The sequence below is a fragment of the Melanostigma gelatinosum genome, assembly GCF_949748355.1.
Source record: "Melanostigma gelatinosum genome assembly, chromosome: 6".
Classification (NCBI taxonomy): Eukaryota; Metazoa; Chordata; class Actinopteri; order Perciformes; family Zoarcidae; genus Melanostigma; species Melanostigma gelatinosum.
Window position 1 is genome coordinate 3,828,889 of NC_136639.1, and position 22,621 is coordinate 3,851,509.

General features: G+C 42.2%; 1 protein-coding gene across 1 annotated transcript; it reads right to left on the reverse strand.

Annotated features, from left to right (window-relative positions):
- Nucleotides 1–718: 718 nt before the first annotated feature.
- mapk1 (mitogen-activated protein kinase 1) lies at nt 719–22,463 on the reverse strand. The gene is made up of 9 exons (XM_079270576.1): nt 22,116–22,463; nt 9,475–9,657; nt 8,707–8,896; nt 8,407–8,523; nt 7,956–8,070; nt 7,399–7,530; nt 6,872–6,981; nt 5,979–6,107; nt 719–4,349 (listed from the first exon to the last, which is right to left on the reverse strand). Exons 1-8 carry the CDS (start codon nt 22,226–22,228, stop codon nt 5,991–5,993), a joined length of 1,077 nt encoding a protein of 358 aa, XP_079126702.1. The 5' UTR covers nt 22,229–22,463; the 3' UTR covers nt 719–4,349; nt 5,979–5,990.
- Nucleotides 22,464–22,621: the final 158 nt, after the last annotated feature.

Genomic DNA, 22,621 nt, shown 5'->3' on the forward strand with positions numbered 1-22,621 from the left:
ACATGGTTCACAACCATTTTTTTTTTTAGATCAAAGGAAATTAATTGAATTATGAACCTTTTATAGTTTGTAGGCTACAAAAAGTGAATGCCAGTAATTTATGAATAACTCTGCTGACTGGACCAAGAACAGACTGCAGTAGATGTTTTTATCCAACACAACAGCGCCCCCTAAAGGACACGCGGTGCATTAGTGTCCACCGCACAGTACGAGTGAGGTCATTCAAACTGTTGAACATGAGCTTTTCTTTATGGTTGCACATTACTACATGTATTGTTGTTAAATTAGACTTCAGCCTTCAAAGTTAAAATACTTACTGATTCCTCTTGATCATTAATTAGTTTATCTGCACCAAGATGTCATCAAAAACATCACATATACCATAAAAACAGACAACTGCAGTGCAAGTATATTTACTTAAATACTTTACTTAGAGTATTTCCATTTCCTGCTACTTTATACTTCTAGTCCACTAAATCTCAAATTTTTATATACATAAAAAAATAGATAGATAGATAGATATATATATATAGTTAATTATTGTGTTGCTTTAAGAATTTATTTTGTATTTAGATGCTGACAGCAGTTAGTCGTCTGTCGCCAGTTGAAATTTTACAAAGAGACTTCACAGAGGTGTGAATACAGTGTTTTTAATGAACGCCTATTTAAATGGCAGAGTTGCTAAAACACACAAAAAAACCCCCATTAAAAAACCAGGTTTGTCAAAGTGGCAGTCAGTCTTTAATAATAGCAAAGAAATGCTTCGTTCAAGTCAAATCCTTCACACGACAGCAAAATAAAACCGACAAATCAATTCCAACAATGTCTCTGGCAGGTCAAACCTTTCAAATCCAAACAAGGAGCTTCTTCAGTTTACTACACAATTAAAGGTTTATACTGATCAAAACATACAGAGAGAAGTAGTTCCACTGGAGACAACTCAAACAAGATTAGTGTCCGATAGAAACAGAACATTCATTTCACAATAAAAATATCTGCACAAAACATCCCAAAAAAAAGAAAAAAGGGTAACGCAAAAAATATAAATGTTTGCTTTTCATCTTTTCAATACAGTCACAAATCACACAGCCGTGGAAACAAATCTCTATAAAATTTACACAACTGAAAGATAAAGATAAGGACCCCCCCCCAGGCTTGATTGTGATCATTTTTAAGAGCGTTCACAGCGATTACAAGATTACAAACGGATCCCCGACTGAACAAAAGCTGCACATCAAATCTTGGATATCAAGACTATCAAAGAAGGCACAAACAGACAGGTTGCACAAAGAACTCAGCAGAAGCTTTTTTAATACAACGAATCCCAGTAAGGTTTCCAGTGCCCCCCCCCCCTCCCCCGGACAAAATAAAAGACTATCTACAGGCAAGTCAAGTCCCGGCAGGCACCTCGGATTACAAGTCCCATCCCAACTAGAAGCAAGTGCATTTAATAGTCGTGAGACAGACGGGCGTGAGGACAGACGGGTTACCTCACGGTCAACGTCCGCTCAGGTGACAATTTGAGAGTGAAAAACAAAAAAACTGTAATTTTTGCACTGGAGTTTTGGTCATTTTTTAGATGATTTTAGTCGTGGACGACCGCACCAACAAGCAGGTTTTTTGGGAGTTTGAGCAGAGAAGGAACTGATCAAAAAGTTTATTTTCTAAATATAAAATTTGCATATTTTCTAAAAATGTCAGTTTCTTTCCTAATGTTTCCATGAAAGTTTCCCGCTTAAGTTCACACTAATTATGAGGAAACTAGATGTAAGTTTGAGAGAGTTATTTCAGTCGACATAAATGTGTTTGTAGTTAAAAACGTAAGAAAAGTGCACTTTTTTGTACGTGACCTGCGGTACGCTGCCTAAAAGACTCCCCACGTCACGGCTTCTGAGCATTTCTCTCATTGAAAGTGGAACCGAATTAACACAGAGGACGCAAAGATAAGACGATTAATTGAATCCTAAACAATTCCGATAATTGCTTAAGTCAATTATCAAGTAAAAATACTAAACATTTGCCGGTTACAGCTTCTCAAAATATGAGGATTTGGCGTTTTGTCTCAGTTTCACGTCATCGTTATGTTGATATCTCATCGGTGGGACACAGAGGGGTCGTCTGGGAACTTGGCGATGGGCATTTTTCACCATTGACTGACTTTTCTTTAAGACCAAAGCATCAGCAGAGCATCGCCTCTCCTACTCCCTTTGTTCTGGCTGAATGATGTCAGACTGAAAGAGACTCATTTAAAGAGTCTTCGTCTCCGTCCGCTGTGCTTTAACTCGACCACAGCAGCTCCGAGATCAAGACAAACGTTTGTACAACTCAAACTCGCTTTGACATTAATGCAAATGTAGAAGAATGAAAAGTTGAGTTCTAGCTTCACTCATCTTCTGTCAGAAACACAGACCACAAACATCGTTCTGGTCGTTTGAAAGAATTTTAAAAAAGCAGCCCGATACTCCTGAAACGGTCTTCGTTTTATATTTAAATCTCTAATTTCCTACTTTAAGTGCCAGCAGAGAAAGATTCTTGAAGAATCCATGAAGGTATATGTTGACTATAATCTGGCAACAAAAGGCTAAGTGTTACCATGAAACTGGATATATTGTAAACAAACTGAATGACGCTCCCTTAAAGTTTCCACATATATCGTCTTTTAAGTCTTAATTCTGTTTGCTTAAAATAAAATCTTGAAATCCAACAGTCTGGAATCAGCAGTTAGTGACAAGAACTCAAAATCGGCTCTTGACTTCTGCTGCTTCTTGTTCATTTTTTTGCACTGCAGTTGTCGGCCGGTGCAATTTAAAAGGCAAAACGACGAAATGGAGAACCTGATTAGTTACGTTTGGGAGTTATTTCAACTGTATCGTGCCTGGATTCCACTTCTCAGGTTGAGGAAACGACTCATTTTGTGGTTTCTGCGTGATATAAATACAGATATATGGTTATTCTCCTATTTGCAACCACATAAAAAGACGCTTTATCGTGCACGATGGAGTTTGCCCGACAACGAGGAAAGACTGTAAATGGAAATGACATAAAAAACGGACAAAGAAAATGCTGAGGCAGAACAAAAGAAACGGGACAAAAAGCACCATGTGGTTGGGAAGTGTAGAAACGGAAAGAGCCTGGGCGCTCTCGCTGCGGATCTGCCCGGCTTGTGTGGCACTTAACATGGTCGTCTTTGTATACGGAGCTTATAACAGTCATGCAAAGGGCACAGTATTATTCTAACAAGGCGAGAGAGAGAGATAGAGAAGAAATGAAAAGAAAACACCAAACGGGAAGTAAACAGGAGGCACGACGTCGTTTCATTCAGACGATCAACGAGCTCGGAGTGAGAACTGAATTCTCGTCCTGACGCAGTGAATCTTCTCCCGTGTGAAAAGCATCATACGGTACAAACGGATGTTAACGGTGTATGAAATAACAGACATTTCCTTTAGGTTTCTCATGGCTAAGGCAGAAATTGATCTTTCAACGTACTTGTGATTCGGTGCATTTATACACATCTTACTGAAGCCGATGAGAAATGACGACGTTTTTGTGTTTCACGAAAAGAAAAAAAAGATCATGAACTCATCCGATTCACCGTCTATCATCAGTCTCGTCATTAAGATATCTTAAGACTCTTTGGGCTATGTATATATTTATATGTATATATTTGCATTTGGGCCTTCTGTGTCAAAATATAGATCCTCTTCAAAAGAAAACAATGGCTTTTGTGCCCACAAGTCTGTGGCTGATTATGTGATTTCATTGCATAAATCAGTCGATTTAATTCAGGTTTTTCCATTTTTGATAAGAGAAAAAAAAAAAAGGTAAGCGATCAAGGTCTCCCTCGTAACAGCGCGACAAAAGGTTAGAAACTTCAAAAGACTCAAATGACGGGCGATTCATTTAAGTAGTCTAGCGTTGTTCGTTTGTGCAATGTAGGCAGAGTAATGAGCACGACGGCGAGTCCATCACGGCCGTTCAACCGGACGGCAAAAGGTCTCGAATAAGAGCAGCCAGAGCCGAACGCCTTTAAGACACACGAAACAGAGTTGTTTATCTTGGCTTGAAACACAAAAATCAACCCCCAAACTGTACGCTGTGATGTAAAAGAGAGAGGAAGTGAGAGAAGAGAGAAGGGAAAGACAAAGGATTGACTGATTGATTGATTGATTGATTGATTCCTGACGCCATTCCTGAGCAGAGTGGACTTGACGAGTGAGACCCAAGGAATCCAGGTGATGTGGACGACTGGAGAGGGAGAAAACAAACCAAACAGAATCTCACAGCAACAGAGTGGAGGAGAGGAGGAGCGACGCAGGAGCGACGCAGGAGCCGGTCCACGGAGTCATCTGCAGGGAGAAGAAACAGCCGCCACACCGAAAATAAAGGTCTTTTATCTTCACTGGAAGCAAATAGTTGCAGTTTGCATTGCTAGTTGGTAAAAAAAAACACGAGATGCAACCTGAACATGAAGTTGATGAAAAACACACATTTTCTGCATGTTAGGAGGTTCTGTTATTATTTGACTGAATAATAAGCACTCATCATTATTCAGCTGGCACATATATATATACACATATATACATATATATATACATATATTGTATTTATTTGTGTCAATCTTTCTTTTCTTTTTTTAAATGGCTGCTATCATTGTAATTTGTGTTCCTGTTTAACATTTGGAAATACACAGGTAATGGACCTTTGCGGATTAAAATATGCTGTAAATTTGAAGTAATAACCAAAAAAACTGTTCAGTCCGATTATCAGGCGACTGTGGAAGAAAAAAACCTTAAAAACAAGGTTTGGACAACAAGGTCTTGTGACTTGATGCCGTTTCTGAGAAAATGTTACTTAACAGCCGATGTTTTACTGTGAAAATTCAATTTAATTTCATTTCTTTTCCATGCTACAAAAATGTTTGTATGCCATCAATAACAGCAAACAGCAGGTCAGACTCATTCAGAGCATCTCTAAACTAAATATTCGAGTGGAGGATGTTGGTGTCGTGTAGATAGAATCGGCCTGAACATCAACATGTTTCTAGTCGCTCTTTAATGAAGCCTTACATGCTGCGTGTTATTTAAAATAAGGAAAGAAGCATTTCATCTCCAGAGACTCTTAAACCACTGACCTCCACCGAGAGACTTATTTAAATAAGACCCAGTTACAAAGTTTGATGTATTTTTAAGCATTTACAAATATTATATTTACGCAGGACACTTGCTTAATGATAGATGTGTTATGTCAGCACATCGGTTACAATGCAACCAAACTGTTAATGATGAAGTTAAACAGACGTTAACAGGAGTTACAGAACTAAGAACTGAGAGCAGCTTTGTGTCACACGCCCGTTCCCTTCAGCCGACTCGTGTTTATGCATCGAGAGGAAACGCAGTAATTACAGACGCTGACACGCCGCAGACGCGAGGCTATAAAATGCAGCAGTGATGGTTATTATCACAACAAGAGGCCCGTCAGAGAGCAGCTGGTGGTTCGCAAAGACACCACAACTGAGGAGTTACTGTGGGCTTTATAAACCTTCTTTCATGGCGTAATCTGCTTCCAATATTCATTTGTAAATGCCTATTTATTATATTAAAAAGGCGCCGGTAACAGTTTCTTTTCATCTGCTTTCAGATCAAACTTCCATATATTATATTTCACGAACAATTAAATAAATACTTGGCGGTGGACCTTATTAAGTGCCTGTTGAGAGAAGTCTTTTTTAAGTGAAGCACATCTACATCACAGCGCACAGTGAGGGGTCTTTGCTTGAGCTCTTGGTGTTTTTAAAGCTTCATTACCGCTCACTGGGAGTTTTAATGACGGACTCATTGATACAGAAGAGGACGGGACGAGGCTCATCCTTAACAAAAGGCTTCAGAGCAGCGAGCAGTAAAACTGTTCTGCACACTGTCCCGCTCTGAGTTGATGTTGGTTCTCAGGTATCTGGACCGCGAGCGAAGTGGACTTACCCGTGTGAGGCGTTAGGACCTATAGACGGTCTGGAAACGTGAAGTTTCTTCAAAGATGAGCTCCTTCAGTGTCTCTTTGGGGAGGTCGTCCAGCTCCATGTCAAACTTGAACGGTGCCTCTGCAACAGGCTGCACAGAGAGCAGAGACGTTACATCGAGTGCTCCGGGTTTACAATATGATCACAATCATTCCGTTACGGAGATATGAATTGAAGATTTTGGGTTTAAGCGAAGAACACGATATTTTCTGCTGCCGAGTGTCTAAACCAAAATAACAATAATAACAAACGAGTTTGGTGGCTTCATGAAGTAGTGGGGGATTATGGGAGTTGTTGTCTTCACCACTATTGCGGTGATTCTGTGTTCATCGTTGAGGTTTTTACTGCGGAGGTCTCCTCTCCAACACAAACGGACCCGCCGATTCAAACCGGTAAAAACACTGAAAAATAAATCAGCGTTTCTCCGACACAGCTGGCGCTAACGTCTGCTCAGCTCGCTTCTCTGATGACTGAAGATCCGGACGTCTGATGACTAAAATCCTTCGTCCCGTCAAAATAAAACGTCTGAAGACCGAAAGAGTGGATCGGAAAATATGTGGCTTAACACTGAAAGAAAGATGTAGGACTTCTGTGACAGGGAGCCAAATGAAACACCTTGAACTTATTAAATATAAGGATTTCTTTAGGTTTGAAAATTGTTGGAAACATTTTGGGATAATGATAATACACAACTCAAATTATATAACATAGGTCGAGTCGTTTCACTGCTGAAAAGCTACTTATCATACTATTAAGGAATAGAGGAACATAACGGATGCAACAAAAACTCCCAACGCGACGGCTCGATAAGCAAAAGACGTCCCCTCGTCCAACAGCCCAAGCCCACCGCCTCACCTCATCCGTGGGGTCGTAGTACTGCTCCAGGTACGGGTGCGCCAGGGCCTCCTCCACCTCGATCCTCTTGTGAGGGTTAAAGGTCAACATCTTGTCCAACAGGTCCAGAGCTGCAGCACGAGGAACAGAACGTTTAACAGGATTCTGACGCACCAGTGAGCTCGTTGGCCCACTGGAGGGCGCCAACACACCCTCCATACTGTTTGGATCATTTCAAGGTAGAACACACGGAGACTTTGATTTTACACGTTTTATGAGGCGATTCGGGGACTAGTTTGTTCAGCTGCTGCCTGTTTAAAGCCTCAGTATAATGTAGTCGTGTACCCTGAAATCACAGTGGGACTGGAGAGGTTACATCGCCACTTGTTTTGCCTGACTGGTGGGTAAATGTTTTGTCCCCATGCGCCCCATAAAATCATATTCAGTCCAGGAATGTGCTCAGGAAACAGTTTAGCGGCGGTAACTCTGCAGCACAACCTCTCAAAGGACCTATGAGAAAACAAACACGAGTCCATTCTGGCTCCGACCTTTGGGATCAGCGTTGGGGAAGAGGCGGTTCCACGGCACTTTGCAGCGCACCGGCAGCGACAAAAGGTAGTTCCTGGCCTTAATGTTGATGATGCAGTTGAGATCCTCCTGAGTGGGAGAACCCAGGATCCCTGAAGGACAACGGTCAGAGAGAAGAGTTACTTTCTGATTCGGTTCTTTTTTTAAAAGTGCACGACTCTAAACACGGCGTCTACTCACTATTTGGTAAGGAACAGTCTGAAGAGACAACACAAGGACAGATGGGAGAAGCAATATGTGGTCTAGCACCAAAAGAACTTCATGAATGAATATCAACAGCTACAGTATCTATGGACGGACACCAGGAAGCTACCGGCAGAGTGAAAACTCTAAAGGTGTCAAATCTTTTATGTGGATTAAAGCGCTAATTTCATTTTAAAATAATCAGATTTTTAGTATATTTCGATGACTCCCTGACAGAGTTCAACGGACCCCACTCTGAGAATCATTGGTTTAAACAATACTACAGCACCACAACAATCCTATTCACACCGGAAATAACGAAGAGAATTTTTACCCAAAATGTGGTTGAGCTGATCCAAGTAGTGCTTCCCGGGAAAGATTGGCCTGTTGGACAACATCTCAGCCAGGATGCAGCCCACTGACCAGATGTCTATGGACTTCGTATAACCCTGAGAGGGAGCGGCACAACGGCACGGTCACGACTACAGTATGTTCAAAGTCAATATAATACTCGGTTAACACGGCATGAACGCAAACAGTATCGCGTTAAGTCAGGTTGGGCCCACAAGAATAAATAACTAATTACTGGAGCCTCATTCTTCTACTGAGGAATCAGAACGCTACATTTAAGATTTAAAGAAAGAAACACACAAAATAAAACAACCAAAAACAGAGATCCTATTTCCAGGTTTCTTTCAGCAAAACAAACAAACAAAATAAACCCAAAACACATGCGCTCATCCTGTTGACATGTCAGCATCCGTACAGCAGGTGAGGTCACTCGCCTTGGAGTTCAGCATGATCTCGGGTGCTCGGTACCAGCGAGTGGCTACGTACTCCGTTAGGAACCCAGTGTGATCGTGGTCCGGATCAGCCACACGGGCCAAACCAAAGTCACAGATCTGCAGGAAGACGAGAGAGAGAGAGGAGACGATGAATGACCGCAGGATTAGAGGACACAAGGTCTAAATAAGCTGGATGTTATTTCACTGACAACTTAAAACCCTCCACAGGTTACAGAACATGTTCAGAGCCGTTTATATGGCTGTTTTGAACCTAAAAACAGTTAAAGTCTGAGGCTCTACCTTGAGATCACAGGTGGTGTTGAGCAGAAGGTTGGAGGGCTTCAGGTCGCGGTGCAGCACGTTGGCAGAGTGGATGTACTTGAGCCCTCGTAGGATCTGGTACAGGAAGTAGCAGATGTGGTCGTTGCTCAGGTGTTGAGTCTTCAGGAGCTTGTACAGGTCCGTCTCCATGAGATCCTGGACGATGTATCTGCACGGCGCCACGCTAAGGAACTTTACCTTCATGTCGTGGAGAACACCCGGCTGCTAGCAGCAACTTTAAAAACGCTGTCTTGTTCACACGAGTCGTGTTTATTTCCATCTGGACCACATTGTTATGTCCTTCAAAATAAGACCTCCAGGGTTCCATCGCTGTGTCATCACAGCCTATTTTGAATAATATCAATAGGAAGCAGAGAGGCATCGGCCACAGACATTTATTTTAGGTAAAACTGTAACTACACACTCCACCAGCGTGCTACTGCTGCTGCTGGGCGACAGTGAAGAGCGTCTCTGCCAAACGTATGGTGACAGGCGGCCATTATGTAATGAAATACAACTGAAAACATTTGCAACTACGAACGCTGCCGCGTAAGATGAGCTCCACTGGCAACACAAAGACGTCATTTTAAATGTTTGCAATAGATTTGCATAAAAGCACAAACATCTGAGGAAATACAAATACTTCAACATCCTGTTAACTACTACTGACGTCCTTAAGGATCAACCCGAAGCCCATAACTGAACCTGCAGAAACAGAGCAGGCGAGACGTGTCTGTGAGCGGATACACGTCCTTCATCAGGTCGATGGTCGGTGTGCGGATGATGTCGTTGATGCTGATGATGTTCTCATGTTTGAAGCGCAGCAGGATCTTGATCTCCCTCAGGGTGCGCTGGCAGTACGTCTGGTGCTCGAAAGGGCTGATCTTCTTGATGGCCACGCGGATCTTGTTGTCCCGGTCAGAGGCAGAGCTGGGTTTTGTAAAAAAAAACAAAAGCCAAGTATTAAGACACCGATGTTAAGGGAACACTTAAAACAGCTTCAGTGCAGAACAACCAGAACACAGTTTGACCCGTTTTCTCTCGCGTCTCCACTTTTCAACCTGAAATGTTGATACTTTAGTTTTAACTTCCTGTTTTGTATATTTTGTAGACTTGTCAGACAAAATGCTTGACGCTCACGTAACATTAGACGCACCGAGTGTCAGGAAACCACAGTTTTCTCATTCTTCCTGCTGAAGCTGAACTCTGTCGTCCGTTAAAAACTATGTTTTGGGTTCTTTACCCTGTTGGTAGTTCATCCCACCACACAGCAGCTTTCAGTCATTTTTCTGTTGTAACAAGGAGGCTCCTTCACGCAAGACAAAGTCAATGGAGAGCGACGAATTGTTTCCCTTTCCGATGTGGGCGGGACTTAAATGCCCTCTGTCTCTATGTAGTGACAACACAAGTCCACACATCTAAAATAAAGGAAGGAACAGCAAACGTTTCTCAGCTTTGAGGTGTTCTGCTTCATACAGCAGATAGCAGATGTGGCGGTTTCTTCGTTCATCATTACCCTTCGAAATATGTTGAAATGATCTACTGACATTAAAGTAGAGAAGAATAAAATCACATCTCGCTGTGCAGGCCAAGTCTTACTGAACGGCGCCAAAGTCGGTGACAAATGCTGCTTCCTTCCTGTGGTTTGCAAGTGGAAATATTTTAATGTGAAGTGGTGACAGCAGGAAGTGTTGGGGCTTGCATGAGCGGTATCTCAACACGGCAAATGCACTTTGTTACCGCGCGGAGCAGAAAACAATGAGGCCGCTGTAATGTCGGTCAGACGAAAGTGAGAACAGGAATGTAGGAGTGGAGCAAAACTCCCAAACACAGACAACGTCACTCTGAACAGGCTTAAGCAGCGATGCCTGAACACACAGCACCGTGACACACGGCTCAGCGAAGAGACAGTCTCCGCTCGGTGCAGCTACCAAACAGGTCCGTAACACTGCAGCCGGGAGGAGGCAGAGACAACGCTGATGATAAAGCAGAGCGAAGCTGCTGCTTCTAAATTATGCTACAAAAGATCCAGAAGGAGCTCAAGACAAGCTCACCTCGCTCTGGTTTCCTCATTTTCAGATTCCAGGAACTCAAATCCTTGTTGCATGTAAACAAGTGAGACAATTTGACATGTACGCTCAAACAAAGAGACAGAAGAGTAAATATTAACACTCAATTAATTGCAGATCTTTCTTCCAAATATTTAGTGCTTGATAATGCCTATGATGTGAAAAAAAGCATCTTGTTGAGTAGGTATGAATGTTACCCGGCAGTTTAGCTCCATTTTGTAATATTGGCATCTTAAAAATCAAAAAATGAAAAGCACAACATATACAGGAACCGATGGGATGCCTGAGATCTCACGCTAAAGCCAGATCCAGAGAAGGGCAGTGAGGTCATGCACACAGATTAGGAGGCGTTTGCTTTTCACAGCACAACGGAGGTGATCTACGGTCTTTTCAAAGAGGACAGCGCTGTCAAACACACTGCGAAAAGAGCAAAAGGAAACATTTTGCTCATTATGCAAACAAGAACAACATAAAATAAAAAATTCAAACGTTATCCAGACTGGCAAAACGCATATTTGCTCTAAGAATATCAAGATTAAGGGCATTACTGCACTAGAACACGGTGGAAACTCCTGCCTACGATCAGATGTGAACAGGAAAGAAATCCCAGCATGCCCTTTGGCATGAATGGATGAATAGAACAGATTTTTACCTGCAGGTCCTTTCTTCTGAGGATCATGTTCACCATTTACTGAGCTGCAGCAACAAGTATCAACATGTTAAATGAACCCCACGGTCCTTTAAGAGCCTTACATTGTGTATTACTCAGGTTGCTTTGAATTGTTTTCGGTTGTGCCTCGACAGCTGTTTTCTAGCAGCTGTTGCAGGTTCAGGTGTGAGTTAGTTATGATGAAGTTATTATCGAGCAAAACCCTGTCGTCCAAATGATTGGTTTCCAAGCAATAGAAACGAACAAAGAGAGTTACTTTGACTTTGATTGTGAAAGCTTAGGCCAGTCTGTGGTGAGACGCCTCCTCCACCCCACGCCAGGTACAGACATGTCCACCGCTGGATCACTGGCTCAATGGCTGTCTCAACTTCCCCACGCTCACTCAGTCGGAGATATTTTGAATCCCCACACTGGGGTCTAAAGCTGCGTCTTGCATGCCGACTTAAACGGTCAATCTCATGATTGTTTTTAAAACGGATGTCTGTGTGTTGCCTTCAAGAGCTCGAACACTTTCAATTCCTTTCCAGTTATTTCTCGGGTGACATGGAAGTATTGGGTTCTTAATGTAATGACAGGAATTCAGTCCCAAAGAACGACAGTTCATACTGTAGTCTGGCGCTGGTTATGAAAACTGGCCAGACGTCCTCGGTGCACAGGAACTGACACACCAAAAACCACATCCAAGCTCTCCGCCTCGTCGCCTACTGCCAAGGAATGCAAGTCAACTGCTCCCGGCTTCCACGACTGTCTGGATTTCTCAGTCACGCTGCTGTCAAAACTGTGACCAAGTTGCTGCCATTTGGCGCAATCACGAAACCCCAACAAAGCTGTACCTTCAGGATAACAAAACTTGAGCTGCATCATTTACACCTACAGCCAAGAGGGATTTTATTCCTGCAAACTACAAACGGCGGTCTGAAAAACACCCACGCAGGAGGACCAAATAAGAAGAAGAGTTGCTATAGTGACGGGGGTGTAGGGACTGAAATGTAAACACAAGTGTGCCAATCTTCTGCGAGGGAAATATGAGTGACCTTCCTCTCCACTTGTGTGAGGAATGTGTGCGTGTGTGTGAGGAAATAGCTCTCCATGTTCACTGTTCTACACCAGTAATGACCTCGTCGTGATCAGAGGAGCTACAAGACTTATTCATCGAAACCATAACATGATCCGGGTTCAGAGTCGGTTTTAAAAACACGATACGTCTGTGCCAAACTGTCAATAACAATATTTCGTGACGTAAAGATCACAAGCAGAATGTCTTCACAATACTAACTCTTCTTGAACAGCATGAAAAACATACATTCAGTTCTGCAGCAAACTGAAGATAGAATGCCTAGTTTGTCTTGTAGATACAGAATTGTGCACCAGTTGTAAGGAGGTTTGTATTTCATGGTATGACATCATTTAATATCTAGTGGCAAATGCGATATTTGATTAATTCATCAAGCAATAATGCTCGAACGGATCTGGTTCCAGCCTCTCCCATGTGAGGTTTGGCTGCTTTTCACCTTGAACTCAATGTTTCAGGAGTTTGACTGTTGGTCAGATAAACAGAGACACACGTCGCTCCTCCTGCAGCGATGTTGACGGGTCATTTCTGCTTTTTCAGAACAAATGATTCGTTGAGACACAAATCGCCACATTAATTGATGATATACGTTTGTTGCGGCCCTGGTGTAATCATTCGTCAAGCAAACATTACACATATTCTCTGGCTCCAGCTAGACACGTGATGATGTCTTGGGCTGAAGTCTGGTTTTTTTACAGAGCAAATAGTTAATTTAGAAAATAACCGCTAGATTAATTGATATTAAAAACAGTTGGAGCACTTGTTTAATTATATATATATATAAATCAAAAATGACAAACAAAAATCAAATCTGGTTCTTAAATGTGAGGATTTGGTGCATTTTTCTGTGTTGTATCACAAATAATAAAAGATATTTGTGTTTTATAACAATTGCTCAGGAAAATTCTTTATTATTTCATAGATTAAATTAATAATCCTATAAAGTGCTGCAGGAATGAGTCCTGAAAGTGAGTCCACATTGTTGTACTTCCTGAGCCCTTTAACTAATAAAACATGCATCTTTAAATGCACTGAATGTGTTGCGTGTGGAGTGCAGAGAGAAGTGAGGACACTCTTAGTCCACACTACATTTCACCACACGGTTACTGAGGCAAGCCCATCAGTTCCTTGTCCGTTTGGAGTAACAGAAGGAAGTCTTTGAGGAAGTACAAAGTACACCGAGGTGAGTGTGTAGTATTACCGTGTACTGCGAGAGCCTCGTCGCTGACGGGTGGACTTTCATTTCTGAGAATGATTCACTCAGAGAGACTCGGGAGTTTGAACTTTTACTGGTTTAGATTTTTACTGATTACTAGTTTTGATGTCTGATGAAGATAAGATATACGACACATATCTCCTTGTGTTTTGTAGCTCGATCCAATAAGAGGCGGGGTTTATTTTCTGCTCATCAATTCATTTTTGAAGCCGTTTTTCAGCAGCGATTGCCCAAAATTCACTAGTTCCAGCTACACAAATGTGAATAGCTTAGTCTTCTATGTCAGAAAATCTATTTCCTTCGGGTCTTAGATGATCAATCAGTACGTCAACTTGAGCTTTGGCAAATTGTCACGCACATTTCCTACTATATGCAGACATATTAACGCACAAACAATGAATGGATGAACCAAGAAAACTACCGGTAGATCAATCAACAGTTAAAATAATCAGTACTGGCTGGATGTAAATGTTCAGGAAAGCTTGAAACTGTTAGTATAGAGAGGATTGTGATAAAATGCATCAGATCTTAATAAAAGAAGTCGTGGTGACGATGAGAGCTGCAGACTCTCGTATGCAACAGAGAATCTGCTCCGAGCTTCCTTTCCTGTTTCCTCTGCTTCTGTATGGTTTTCTGAGCATGCTCAGTGCGCAGGAAAGAGCACAGAGAGGAGGGGTGTGTGTGTGTGTGGCGGGGGGGGGGGTCTCTGTTTCCAAGGAGACGGTAATACAAGGCTTTACACTGCAGCTGTTATGCAATCGGGCTGTTACCATGACTACGTTCAAGGGGTTGGGTTGAAGGAAGAAGGGGGGGGCTCACAATGCTTTAAGGGTGACGCGCACCGATAAAGTGCAGATACGAACGTCCTTGTGCAAACTTAAGACAGACGGAGTCCAACGATTTGCAAAAAGGCTTTGAAGGCAGCGTGAAGCGGGGGGGGTCGGAGGGCCGAGCTTCAAACGACACTCACAGGCTGACATCAGCATCGGTACTGTGGGATTAGAGGCTCCGACTCGTTCTATTTACAGAACATCTACTAATCTAGTGAGGCACCTCGGTTCAGAGGGTGATCAACAGTGATCATTGGGGTCCAATAGCGCCACGCCTCATTAATGACGCAGACATTCACATTCTAACATTCAAATGCTGTGCGGCAGCTTCTCTTTTCTCTTTGCACTCAGCCGCTGAAGAAGTATGAGCAACGCTGCAACAATTTCACACAATCATTAAAAGTTGAATATGTAGTCGGTCATGTTGTCGTTTGTAAAAACAGTATTTAAAATCCGCCCCAACGAGCAAGATAGAGAGGGAACGAGGGAAGGGGAGGAAGAGAGGGAACGAAGGGAGGGAATAATGAAGAGAGGGAACAAAGAGAGGGAACGAAGGGAGGGAGAGAAGAGAGGGAATGAAGAGAGGGAACGAACTAATTATAAGTCGCCTATATTTCCCAACAAATGATCTTAAATTATTCACGGTTCTACCAAACCTATCCCAGATCTCTTGAATCTATTCTATAAACTGATGTATTGTTTTTCATTTCTTATTCCGGATTTGATTGGTGGATCTGTATTCAGAATCCACGTTAGATTTAAGTGTAATCCTTTTCTCAGAACTGGTACCACCACAGCAGTAGTAAAGCTTCAGGCTTCACTCGCCCACCAGAGTTCACACATTAGGCCTTCTTAGCTGTGTGGAGAACAAAATATACAATCCTTATAACATCAGGGTCTTTAGTTCAGTAAAATCACACAGAAATATATTCCGTTCTGCATATTTGCTCACTTTATCCGTGAACTATGAGAGATTTTGGCTGCATCTTCTTGCTTATCAAAACCCACTTCCTGTTTACTAACCAAAACAACCTGTTTCCAGCAAGGTGACTGTGAGGTGTTTGTGTTTACGAGAACATGTCACTGAAGCAATGAGCTCTACATGATAAGACCGGGTATGTTTCCCCCCTTCTGCAGAATGCATGCTTTGATATGCTCCAGCATCGTCCTAGCAAGCTAAATATACAGATGTTGCCTTCATGAGGGAAACTCGCATGTGAAGAGCCACTGGTAAAGCACCATTTTGTGTTTTCTCTTTCTGCCTCAACAAGAAAAACACACAACTACACAAATCTGGAATACTGAACATTACTTTTCTACTACTTGTAACTCAAAACAATGTTCAACACGCGCCTCTAATCGTTCTCAGACTGAGGAAACTTTGAGGAAGTGACTTTCAGGAAGCCACTGTTCCCTGCTTGCACCGTGCACACGCTGAGCAGTGATATCTGTTTAAAATAGATCCTCACTGCGGTTTGCAGTACTTCGTGACAGACTTCACGTTGAGGGGATAGTTTGGATCATTTATTTGCTCCTGCGTCGGTACTCATGTCTGCAATACCCCGGCTATGGATAAGACCATCATACCACCTCACTTCAAAACATCTGAACAATCCCTTTAAGTGTCCTGGAATGTTTTACAGCAGAGAACGGGCCTAAAACCAATCACCTCCTCTGCCGACAACATAAACTCTTTACAGGCTTTTATGAAATGAAACATTAACCGTAGAGAGGAAGAGCTTGGTGCCTTGCCATATATTTCCCTGAAGAGTTTCGAGTGGTGTTCTAACATTTTCTTTGTCTTGTGAACACAAGTGCATTACATAACAGTCCATCGCTGCCAATGGTTTCACACTATTCCACTGATCTACAGATTGTGTCCAACGCGTCAAGAAACGCAGCGATGTGCTGGGAGGGAGAAATATTTAAACAAATATTTATGAGGAAGGAAATATATTTAATTAGTTGTACACCTTGAGCACTGAACGTCAACAGACACTTTGTTTGTTTACAAGAAACGCCACAGGGCACCTTTATAATGTCGACCGTAATAAACAAACAGGCATCATGACACAAGGGGCATCAGTGTTAAGCCTTGACTAAACTATTGTTAGGAGGAAACCTGTCACGATATTCATGCTACAAATACATGTACTAATACATGACAAGAACAATACTAAACGACAGTGTTTGGAGCTAGCTAGGTCATCAAATGTACTTTTTGAAGTAGTTAAAAAGAAAATTGTAGTAGACGAAGCATTAATAAGACAATCATAAATTGACAGATCAATCAATAACAAAAAATAATTGTTAGTTTGTAGCTTTAATAGCATAAAAGCTCCACATAAGAGTCCAACGACTATTCATCTACATGAACAAGTTGTTCGTAAACCACACTGGTGATTTGTCATGCTGGTAACTTGGAATATGAGCCAAATGAGTCATACAAAATGCAAAACTATTTGTTTACATGCAAATATACATCTCACCTGTGCTTTAACGTTGCACAACTGTCGTGAAAGTTTAATAATCTTGCTTTGTGCACGACTTCAAGAGATGCGTTCACCGCTGCCCGACCACTTTAACCGGTCACACTGAGGAGTCGACGTCACAACGCGGTCACACTTCATACTGTAACCGTGCAAGTTATTTGAGTAAATACAATTCATTCATTTGAATTACTGCAGTCGACTTCCTGAGAAATGTGTGTGCAGTAATAAAATGCATGACGATGAACACCGACATATCCGCTTCAATGCAACAAGCCGAACACGTGTGCGTGAACGGGGTTTTTACGTGCTTGTTGAACCAGAAGTCTCTGTGCTCGTCTTGGCCTCAAAATCACCCCCGAAATTACACAAATTACATCTCCACAACAGGATCTCAAGAGCGTCAAAGCTATTCCCCCGCCACCCATCGCTCCCATTGGCTGTGGAGCGGCGGTGCTGATGTCAGGGGCAGATGGGGTTGCCATGGAGACAGGCGCCACGGTGGCATTCGGCTCACGGCAGAACCAAGCGGGAGCTTCAGCCGACGGGGAGGAATCCAGACGGGTCAAGGAGACCGGAAGGAGCCGCCGCGAGGAGGAAAAAACAGACGTGTGGTTTTAAACACGTGAAATGTGTCGACTGTATATGAAACGTGGTGGAAGCTTTGGTGCAAGAGAGGTTCGCTGTATTCCACGACAACGAGTTACATCTTAAAACTATCAATCGTACCCAAATAAAACATCCTGCTGTGCTTTGTCTGGACTCTTCGGGCACTTATTACCAGTCTACAGGTACATTAAACGCACATATTATGGAACAGCTTCATTCCAATGATGACTTTTCTTTCACTTAAGTAAAAACTAAAAATCAGGACTGAAAGATTTATGCCAAATCTTCACCAGATTTGATGGATTTCTCAATTTCTCATTTTAAATGAAACATTTTTTTGGCCAAAGTCAGTTATCTGAAAATGCCACGTTGAGCTCTAGAAAACTGGGACGGGCCTTTTACAATTTGTTTTTAGACTACATGACTAATTGTGAATATAATCCACTGATAAAGAGAATTTAAGTGATTGTTAGTTGCAGCCCTTTCCAACATAGAAAGATGATTTCGTAGCACTTATTATTTAGCTCCAGGGAGTCAGCTTGGTTTACTTCAGCTTCTGACAGTCTTTACCGCGTCACCGTTACCTCACTCGCCTGGTCAGATAAAAAACTAAAATACACTTCTTATGCAATACGGTTTCAAATCAAAAGAAAGCTTAATGCCGGTTATGACATGTTCAAGTACCGTCAGATTGACTGTGAACTACAAAACACTGCTCACATCATGTGTACTCTTTATATTCCTTATTAATTTCTTCTTTGCCGCGAACACGACCGACTAGCACCACTTAGACATGAAACTTTCCTTAAATCCACAGGAGCCCGTTCAGCAGCGTTCCCCAATGATCCAACTGTTCACGTGGCCGTGATTTTAAAAAAGCCAGAGTATGCTTAAGCTGTGGAACGTCATCACAGAGGGCGACACAGTATCTCTGGATTGCGTAAGAGCCGTCGGTTGTGCCGAGGCTGGTGATAAGAGGCTCCGTGCACAGGCCTCAGCCGCTGGGAAGCCGCACAGTCAACAGGAGCCTTTTGAAAACAAAAATAGGCCGACTCCGAAAAATGACACAGACATGGCTCACCGTCAAACCGCCCTCTTATCATCACAGACGATCACAGTCGAACACAGCCAGGTTTCAGAACACGGCACACCCGGACACAAACACAACTCAGTGGAGTAATATCTACTGATTACCCGACCTCCCTTTGTACAACTTGTACCGACTAAAGACGCAGACTGATTATAATCTCTATCCTGCCTTGTTCTATTAACATTTGCACAATTATCAAAAGAAATCAGTACAAAACATTACTACTACAACTCTGATTCAATTGTGTAGGGTATCTAAAGCTAGGAACGCTGACAACATGATTGTTTTATCTTGGTTAAAATGCTCAAACTTTCTAGTACATTAGTCGACAGCTGATTTGCTTGTAGTACGGACACTTCAGAAACACAGATAGGGTTGTCCAACCCAGGTCTCTACTGTACGTGGTAAAAATGTCCCTAAAAAAACATTCAAATATGTCCTGTAATAAAACACATGAGCAGCTAGAAATCCTCGGCCACCAGGTTGTTATCTTTGACACAACATTATACTCGATGTCCCAACATTATCATCGTTTTAACGTCAACTGAAATCCACCAATCAGCTGGTTTGATGCTCTGGGTTGCAAGCCATGTTGATATTTGGGAGGTAGGTGTGTGTGTCTGCTCCTAAACGAGCATCTGCGACAGACATTAACAATAATTTAAGTAATGACATCATCTCTCTGTGTTGCTCTGTAGAGACGTTAAAGCTCATTTCTGCAAAAGCATTATTGCAGCCTTTCAATCTGACTTACCAAATCTGTAACACATTTGTTTTTTTTACACATTACTTTTAAGCTATAAAAAATGCCTTTCTAGGCATTTGTGATCCTTTCTGATTTTGTAGAAGACGGTGCGAAATGTGCTCATGCATGAAATGTATGTAAAATACAATAAAATCCAACTTTCGGGAATCATAATACTCATTAAATGCGTCCCAGCGGAAGCCGTTTACGAGATAACACCAGTGTATCAAAAAGCCAGATAAAAGAGCAAGTTCCTGATTTAAAAATACTTTGAATGTTGAAAGTACACGCTGCAGAGCTTTCTTTGGCTGCTGCACATTAAAGCAACATGACCAACTGACTCAAAGCTACAGGTCTCAAAGAGGAACGCAGCAAGACCGCAGGAGCAATACAAGGAGGCTGAGGCTGACCGATCATCCACTCCAACGCCAGGAATAACCCAAAGTAAATAACTGGGCTCTCACGGTCACACGAGTGAAGAATACTGGAGGGTTTATGTAGGTTCTACCGCTGGTAGAAAAGTTGCCGACACAGTCATTTCCTGGCTACAAGGTTGTTGAATTCATGACGGAGACGGGGGACATTGCTCTTAAAAAAATAATCAAAATTTCTCTTTGAGAGACTCGGATTAAATCAAACACAATGCGGCCTCAAATTTCACAATCAAATAGTGTATGTTGGTGCATATTTGGTCTCACGGGACCCTCTTACATGTGAGAAAGGCTTGTAAAGGAAACAAAAACGTTGCACTTAATGGACACAATGTTGTTGTAACTTGTCATTTTGCCGTCTTTGAGATTTTGGCATCATTGGGAATCAAAACAAATCCAGTCCTTGCAGCCCTAGTCAAGCATGACGGACTCGCCTGTGCCCGTCGCTCTAATTCAATAACAATATTATGAGATGTCCAAATATGAGCGTCTCTATTAAACTCATAAATCAGTGTATTTGTTTGGGTTGTGTCCTGTATTTGGTTGAAAATCCCACTCATAATATACAGGATCACTGGTTCCTTGGAAGATAAGCAAGACATTTAATTTAAAAACACACATATTAGCTCAAGCAGTTTTTTGTGCGAGCTGAAAGGTGCAGTCCAAACCACAACAAATGCATTCAAACTGAGCAGTGAATTCCAATTACATCAAATCGTCAACGATCACGTGTCAAACTAACCATCATTCAATCGAGCAGATGAGAAGATCAACGGACAAAAAGATGTCCGATCTTAAAGCAAACTGTCAAAGAACGGCGCTAAAAAACAACTGTGGGACGTCTTCATCTTATACTTTTCACGTTACTGGAATAACTTGCAACAACCAGAAGATGAAAGCACCGATGGCCGGCATGGGCGAACACGTAGCGAAAACCAGTAATAATCGTTACTGTGTGCTTTTTTGGAGTTTTTTGTCGCATTTTGCAGACAGAAAGATGCTGAACAACCTGCTGTGCCTCTCTACACTGCAGACAGGCTGTGTGTCAACTCTCAGAAAAACAAGCTGAGAGGAGAAAGAAAAAGAACTCCACTGCTGCTTGACACAAGGACATTGCATTATGCAACACAGCACAGTGTGCACATCTGAGGTAGACTACATTACCAAAGGTGAAAGAAACCACAAGAGTTCGGTGTTTTTTGAGAGAGGAGAGTAGGATTGAGCTCAATACAAACTGAGATGCTGTTGAAATGGAATAAAGGGTTAAGTATCACAGTTATGATAACCATGCAGTAGAATGGGGTAAAAGCTACATACCGCACAGTTTTGATGATTCTAAACGACATCTCTGATTTAATTTAGCATATTAAACACGACAGTCTGAGTGGGTCTCGCCTGTAAATTCCTTCACATTGTGTAACAAGCCATCTGCTACTGAAACAAACGTACAAGGAAACAACCCTCGAGCTTCTCTTGCAAGTAGATTATCAGGCAAATATCACCAAATAAGTCTAAACATATATTTAAAAAAGGCATGTTTAGGAGATAGAAACCAGCAGAAAGTCAATTAAAATCTATATTAAATGTAAACACTGTATAGCTAACATGTGTGGACATTTTATGATGAAGCAGTGAAGATGTAGTACTGTTAGATTACCGGTAGTATGAATCCTGCTGAAAAGCTATATATTCTACGGTGAAGTATTAAAAAGGCTCGATTGGGAGAGAAAAACCACCACAAAGCGAATTAAAATCACTGTAAATTCCACGTGGATGTTTGCACAGAGCCTGTTGTAGAGACATTATTGACAAAAACACCAGATGTGTTCATTTATATAAGCCGAGGATGCAGCACAAACCTGAAGTAAAAGCGCCGCAAATGGCATGTTTATGAAGAAACCGTAACGTTACACTCTTACGCTTGTAGCATTAGCTAAATACAATTTAAATTGACTTTAAGTCGGTCACTTTTATTTTTACAGCCCACCAAAAGTCAGCCGTGATTTAATGTATTTTCCTCGCGAACGGACGCTATCTTGATGAAACTAACATCGGTTTCACAGTTGTTTGCAACAGGGCTAAAAGGAGAAGACGCGAACTCTACGCATGACGTGTTTTAAAGAAATAAAGCTCGGCTGGTAGACGGGGTGTTCGGAGAGACACTCACCACACCATCCCGTAGGCTCCCTCTCCGATGTAGGAGAGGTTGCTGTACCGAGGCCCGACGTCGAAGGCCTGTCCGCGGACCAGCTCCGTTCCAGACACCGCAGCTGTCGCCATTTTTCTCTTACACGGCTATCAAATAAAAAAAAAAATAAAAAAAACAGCAGCTAAGATTGGAAAACTAATATGCAAAAAAAAAAAAGAAAAAAAAAAAGTGTGTTTTTTTTATATATCCGTCGTCGCTGTGAGTGCAACAGTTGTCGGTGTGAGCAGAGGCCTTCTTCTTCTTCTTCTTCTTCTTCTTCTTCTTCTTTCCGTTTACGTGCCTTCAGACCGACCACACCACCACCGCTGCTGATTTGTCGCAGGCAGGAGCGAGGAGCGAGGAGCGGAGAGAGGTTTGATGCGGCAGGAAATAACGGCGGTGGTCACGTGATCCGGTGTTGCCTTCAGGTACTGCTTTCCACGCAGTAGCACACAAGCACAAACAGTGAGGTAGAATACAGTTGT